This window comes from Hipposideros armiger, unplaced genomic scaffold, assembly GCF_001890085.2.
Source record: "Hipposideros armiger isolate ML-2016 unplaced genomic scaffold, ASM189008v1 scaffold_107, whole genome shotgun sequence".
NCBI lineage: Eukaryota > Metazoa > Chordata > Mammalia > Chiroptera > Hipposideridae > Hipposideros > Hipposideros armiger.
In genome coordinates this window covers 2,522,200-2,529,059 of record NW_017731457.1, presented here as the reverse complement: position 1 = coordinate 2,529,059, position 6,860 = coordinate 2,522,200, and the positions used below count along the sequence as shown (strand labels likewise).

Sequence of the window (6,860 nt, the reverse complement as noted above, 5' to 3'; positions counted from 1 at the left end):
AGGGAGCCAGCACAGAGCCAGGGAAAGCGTGGGGCAGCCTGCGGTTCAGCAGACTTCCAGGTGGTTCTGTGAGAAGGTAAGGAGAGCCCATCACGTTAGACACAGCCTTAGCCTGTGACCTGGGACCCTCCTGCATCTGACAGCTTCCGCCAGCCTGCTCTCCTGCTGCCACCGCACCAGGCCAGGTCTCCCATTCTCAAGCGGAACTCACCCACAGTCCACAGCGCACTCTGGGGCACACACTCACCTGGATTCCTCTCCAGTGGCTTCCACTCCAAAGTGCTCACACACAGCCGGCCAGAATTGCTCTCTCCACGTGATAAAATCCTCCTCCAGGCTGGAGAAAGAAGGTAATGAGCCAGGCCCCGGGCCACCCAATCGTGGCAATGAGACCCGGCAATGAGCTGGCTTCTCCAACAACCCGGGTGCCAGATGGGGCTGCCAGGCTAGCTTCAACCCTATTCTCAGCAGCCTCCCAGAGCTTGAGGATTCATTTCATGCTGCCTGCTCAATGATGTAACCCAACGTATCAGAAAGTGTCTAGAATGTCTGCGCTAACCATGGGCAGCTTCTTTCTGAACTGGGCAGGCCAGGAGGTTGAAGAAAAGCAAAAAAAGCTCGCTCAGTAGGGGTTCGGGGGTGGGTGGGCTGACTCCCTTTCTTTGTGTGTCACGGAGTTTCAGCAGACACTGTGGCTTTGCACACCCCTCGTGGGCCACAGCCAACCCCTACTCCTGAGGGGGCTTCTGGCAGCCAGGGAGGGGGCCTAGCATGCAGGGCTGGGTCTGGGGCACTCACTTGCCATCATCGTCGCCCATCCCCAGATCAAAGATCCGCTGGGCACCAAGCTGCTCCAGACGCTTGTCCACGTACTTGCCCATGGCATTGAAGTGCTCATAGGTCTTGTTCCCAAGGCCAAACACCTGTGTGACAGAGGGGCGGGCCTGAGGCCTGGCCGGTGGCAGGTTTCCATGCAGTGCTGGCCAAGCTGCTGGGCAGCACTGTGAGGTGGGACACCTTTGGCCCCTGGAAGTGGCTTTGTTTCGGTGACTGACAGCCCTGAGCCGCCCTCCAAAGCCAGCCTCTAAACCTCAACCCTGGGTGGCCAGCAGGGGCAATTCACCCTCCCATCAGGCTCCCCTTGCCCGACCGGATCTTGGTCATCCCGCCAGACCTTTCTTGCCTTTAGTCTCCAGCAACAAATATCCCTTGGGGCAAAGTGGGGCTGGGGACGTGGGAGAAGCTCTTAGTGCTGGGGCCCAGGGTGGAAGAGGGGCTTGCCCTATTAACAGCCTTAGCCGGGGCTCCCTGCCATGAGCTCCCCTCCAGGCCCCCAGTCCTGCCACCTGGGCCTGCCCTAGCTGATCACAGCGATGTGAGACCTGGAGGATTTCCTATTGGACATGGAGGTCTGGACGCCGAGGCGAAGTGCCTCAGGCTACCAGCTGGGAGCCCACAGGGAGCCACCTGAGTAAAGACGGGGGACTCACCGCATACTTGACTCCAGATAGGTCCACGTCCGTCTCCTGGAGCCAGTCGTAGAAGTCCTGGGCATTGTCAGTGGGGTCCCCCTCGCCGTAGGTGGCCATGCAGAACACTGCCAAGGAGTTCTCTATCTCTGACAGGCTGCCCAGGTCGGCCTAGAGAGAGAAGGGCAGGGTCCGGGCCCAGCGACCATGACTCAGTCTGCTCTAGGTCAGGTCTGTGCCTGACGGGGTACACACAGGGAGTCCAGGGTTCAAATGGAAGGGCATTTACAGAGAAAAGGGTGTTGACAGGCACAAACCGGCTGGGTTTCGTGCTACCCGCTGGCACTCAGAACATGGTTCCCTGTGCACTGGCCCTGGGCCACCACAGGTGGACATTATTGTCCCACAAAGTCTCTAGAGCACAACAGGGGCTAGGCTCTCACTAATTCCTAGCCAACGGTTCACCAACTCAAAACCCAGGTCTGGAGACAGACAGGTAGTGGTGCCTTTCCCTAAGACAGAAGGCGGAAGGTGGTGGTGGGAAGGGGGGCAGGCGGTGGCGCTTTGGTTTGGGAGATGGAATCCATGTTCAAGAACAGCTGGTGCTCAGGAGAGGGTGGTTCTGAGGGAAAGAACATTTGTTGTGTTGTTGGAGCTGCAGGAGCAGCTGGGTGATGACTGGCAATGATCCCATTGGGGAGACACAGGAAGGCAACTCCCTGGAAGCTTCTTCTGAGGACCAGGGGCTCCCTGCCAGCCTCCTCCCCACCTGGGGGCCTCAGTATCAGCTCCCCCTTCCCTGTCCACTGCCTCCACCTGGGGCAGGGGTCTGGCGGACATTAGTTCTCCTGGCCCAGAAACAGGCAAGCACACTGCTGGAAGTTTCTTGCACACTGGAGAAGTGCGCATGGGAGGGGAAGAACAGGACCAAGGAGCTAATCCAGGGGCAGAATGAGCAAGGAGAGCCTCCTCTGACAGCCCTCAGACAGCCTGGGGGCAGTGAGGCCAGAAGCAGGGGCTGAATACTGCTCGGCCCTGCAGTGGCCCAAAGGGGTGATGGGGGGGGGGCGACCCTACAGTTCCAAACAAGGGTAGTGGCTGGCCCTCCCAATTCTCAGGCTCTCCCGGCCCCTCCCCAAGCTGCACGCTTCCCTCAGGCTCTGTCCCCACTCCTCTGCTCCGGCTCAGACACAGGAGTTTACAGCCTCATTTCAAAGCCCAGCAGAAGGGTTCCCAGAGATAGCCGTCCATCGTTCAACGCCCTCCTTTCTCATCTGTAAAGATGGGGCTCGCCCAGGGTCACACGGGCAGTCAGGGCAGAGCCTGATCGAAGGCGATTCACCCACTCCTCAATCCAGCTCCCCTGACGCTGCAGTTTGGGTGGTGCTGTGGGGGAGGTGGGAAACAGGTCCCCTGCTGACCTGCTGAGACCCTTTCATTTTTAAAGCCACACCCAAGGCACTTCTACCAGCACCTGCCCAGCACTTATAAAGCGCACAGCACAGAGCATGGATGGCTGGCATAAGCAGTGCTGGGAGCTCACAAGTGCATACCTGGGCCAGGTGTTCTTCATGTCCTTAAACCCGAGGCCACCTGGCTGCTAGTACAAATGACAGGAGACATCGATTCCTGTCTGTCCTTTTGCTAACTCAGCCCTTGAAGGGACACCTTCCTTAATGGGAGGAAAGACCAGAGCGTGGGGACAGCTCACCAAGTCGTACTCCTCAGGGTCTGCTGACATGCCCCGCATCCCGTAGCGGTGGGCGTCCTTGGACAAGCGGTTGGCAAATTCCTCGGCGGTCCCCGTCTGGGAGCCGTAGAACACGATGATGTTCCTGCCCTAGGGAAGGCCAGACATGTGGGGTCCGTGAGGGGCTAGGAGCCACAGGGCAGGCCAGGACGGTGGAGCGTCTAAGGGCACCCTCTTTCCTTCTTGCCACAAGTCCTTTCTAAGTCACTCTGGGCTAGCATCTCACTGCCACAGCTCCTGTGGTGGACGGGGCGCAGGCCACCCAGCTGACTCCAGCCATCACTGTAATCTTACACAAGGTCACCCTTTGCACAGCTTTTAAAATGACATCTGGGGCCGGCCGAGTGGTGTGTTGGTTAAGAACTGGCTTGGGACGCCAGAGGACCCCGGTTTGGATCCCACATATGAGGGCCAGTGACACTGCCCTCTACAGCTAAGATGGTGAACAACAGCTCGACCTGGAGCTGGGCTGCTGTGAGTAGCTGGTGACGGCGTGGGCTGCAGTGGAGCTGCAGTGGGCTGCCATAAGCTACTGTGAGTGGCTGGCAGCTAGCGTGAGCGGCTGGCAGCTGGTGTGAGCTGCCGCGAGCTGCCATGAGCCGCCGTGAGCGGCCGTCCAGATGCCAGTGACCGACCTGCCTCACCCAGGAAGAGCGCAATGATAATACCAACATGGGCCAGTGAAGCAATGTCCTCCACAACTAGACTGAAGAACAAAAGGACAGCAACTTGTCTGTTCCCCTTGCCCGATTCCCCAATGCTGTTCCCTCCCCCAATTCCCCAATAAAATCTTAAAAAAAAAGGTATAAAACCTCAATAATTAAAACAGTATGATATTGTACCTACACAGACTGTTAAATCAAAGTACTAGAATAGAAAAATAAGAAAATAGACCCAAAAAACCGATGGAGATTTTGTATATGATAAAACCAGTGGGGGAACAGATGGCCTCTATTACATGGAACTTAGCTGTGTAAGAAAAGCAGTGCTGGATGCCTTACATCTTATACCAGGAAAAATCCCCAACAGATTTAATTTTAAATATGAAAAATGAAACTGTAAAAGTACTAGAAGAAAACATGAGAGAATTCCTTTATCTCTTCAGACTGGGGAAGGTCTTTCAAATGATGACTCAAAAGTCCAGAAGTCATAGAAAGAATAATAAAGTGGACTTGTAACTTTTACATGGCAAAACAAATAAACACACATGATAAGCCAAGTCAAAACAAACTATTAACTGGGGGAAAAAAATTTTTTTTAAAGATTTTATTAGAGAGTTGCGGGAGGGGAACAGTGTTGAGGAATTGGGGAAGGGGACCAGCCAAGTTGTTGTTCTTCAATTTTCGTTGTGGAGGGCATCAGTCGCCATCTGGCTGCCCGGTGGCAGCTCATGGCCTCTAAGCTCAAGGTGCTGTGTTCAATCTTAGTTGAGGGTGGGCGTAGCCACCATCCCATGCGGGAGTCGAACTGACAGCCTTGTTAAAAGCACACACTCTATCCACTGAGCCATCCGGGCGGCAGCTCAGCTCAAGGTGCCAAGTTCAGTCTTAGTTGCTGGCGGGCATAGCCCACCATTGAACAGGCAATCTTGTTGTTACACCAGCTGAGCCATCCTGCCACCTGTTGGCAGCTCAGTGACAACTCAGCTCAGGTGAAGCGTCACTGGCCCATGTGGGAATCGAACCAGCGGCCCTGTTGCTCAGAGCTCGCGCTCTTAAACCAACTCTTAACCAACTGAGCCACTCGGCCAGCCCGGGAAAAATATTTTTAACTCAGATCACAGACAAGGGGTAAAGCTCCCTAATAATTTTAAAGAATTCCTTGAGAAAGATCAATCCCAACAGAAAAATGAGCAAAATATTTGAACAGAGAATCTATAAAAAAAATAAATGCCATTAATATATGAAAATCTGCTTAACCTCATTCATTAAAAAAATGCAAATTAGGACTACACAGAGATATCATTTTTTTTTAACTTAGAAAACTGGCAAAACTCCAAACTTTGATAATAAACTATGTTGGCAAGGCTTTGAGGAACAGGTTTTCTCCCACATTGCTAATGAGAGTGTCCTGGTGTGACCCCTATGGGGGGCAATGTGGCAGCTTCTATCACAATTACAAATTCATATGGCTTTGACCCAGTAATTCCACTTCTGGGATTTTATTGTATTTGCAAATGTGCAAAATTGATCTACACAATCACAGCCGCATCATTTGTAAGAGTTTAAGATTAGAAATATTCCAAGTGCCCATCAAAGGGGAGTGTTGAAACAAATACAGTACTTATGATCACATAATGGAATCCTTACGCAGCTATAATAGAGAACGAGGGAGGTGTATTTGAATTGCTATGGAAGGATCTCCAAGATGTATCATTAAGTCAGAAAAAAAGCATGGTCTATAACAGTGTATGTCATTTGCCACTTTTGCGTTTTAAAAAAGTATAAGAGCCTCTGTGTTTTTTATTTGAGCACAAAGAAGCTCTAGAAGGATGCAAAAAACTGAAACTGGACCACCTCCTTATGCCATATACAAGAACAAATTCAAAATGGATTAAAGACTTAAATGTAAGACCTGAGACCATAAAACTCCTAGAANATGGAAAGGGTTCTCCCAGCCCAATCCCAGGCAACGCTCCTGGCAACCACACAAAGTGGATGGAGCTAGGTTATCAGTGTCCCCATTTACAGATATGGAAAGTGAGGCTGGCCCTGAAGAGCCTGGAAGACCCTCCACCTTTGGTACTCATTGGTAAGCTAACTGCAAAGGAGGACTAGGCCTTTGAAGATGCTCCCGAGATGAAAGGTGCCTGGGTCCCCGAGTGACTGTGTAGAGCAGGGCTCCCTCCCCCGCGTGCCCTGGACTGCAGCATGAACAGGAGATGAACTTTTACTCTCTAAAGTCTATAGCAGGGCTGCTGGTCTTGAATCCTAGGGGTAAAGGGAGGACTCTTCTGGGTGGTTCCAGCAGGAGTCAGCAGCACCCAGAAGTAAGGCCAGTCTGGGGCCCAAGAGAGGAACACTATGTTTTCGGACAAAAAGTCCAAATATTGAGGCAGAATTTAAGGAAATGTGCCCTTCTGCCAAAGTTCAACCCAGACCCAGAAGTGAACTTGCTATGTCCTGATCCAGGAACTGCTATGCATCCCCCACCCCAAGATATTCACAGAGCAAAATTTCACAGCGTTTAAGTACAAACTGAGCAAGTGCCAGTCTCAGAGGCTATGCCCTGGACTGAGGGACCTCTGGGTGGGGAGGGGTCCTGTGGGCCCTGAGCACTGAGCAGCTTCCCGTGTCTCAGCTCTGGACCTCATGAACTCCTGTGCGGTGGAGATGAAAATGTGGGTGCCCCCACCTAAACCCACTCCTGGACAAGGGTGGAGATAAGGACGCCCCACGGGATGGGGTCTGCGGGGATACACAGGACTACCAGTTGTTTGCTATCTCCAGAAACCTGAGACAGGTGAACCAAGGGCCACAGGGCCTGGTCCCCAACCATGCCCTCCACTCACGGTTTCTGGTTCTCGTAGCTCTTCAGGCGGCCCATCTCACCCATGTACACCTTGGCCATGTCTATGTCAGCGTGGACCACAAGCTCATACTGGCGAATGCTGAAAAGGAGAGGCTGAGGGTGAGGCAGGG

General features: G+C 53.0%; 1 protein-coding gene across 1 annotated transcript in view; it reads right to left on the bottom strand.

Annotated features, from left to right (window-relative positions):
* Window positions 1-6,860, bottom strand: part of POR (cytochrome p450 oxidoreductase) — an 80,102-nt gene that overhangs the window by 5,697 nt on the left and 67,545 nt on the right. Inside the window, exons 4-7 of the mRNA XM_019646834.1 lie at window positions 3,181-3,309; window positions 1,491-1,640; window positions 799-923; window positions 248-337 (exon numbers count right to left, since the gene is read on the bottom strand). Coding sequence (XP_019502379.1) covers window positions 248-337; window positions 799-923; window positions 1,491-1,640; window positions 3,181-3,309 — 494 coding nt within the window. The remainder of the gene's footprint in view (window positions 1-247; window positions 338-798; window positions 924-1,490; window positions 1,641-3,180; window positions 3,310-6,860) is intronic.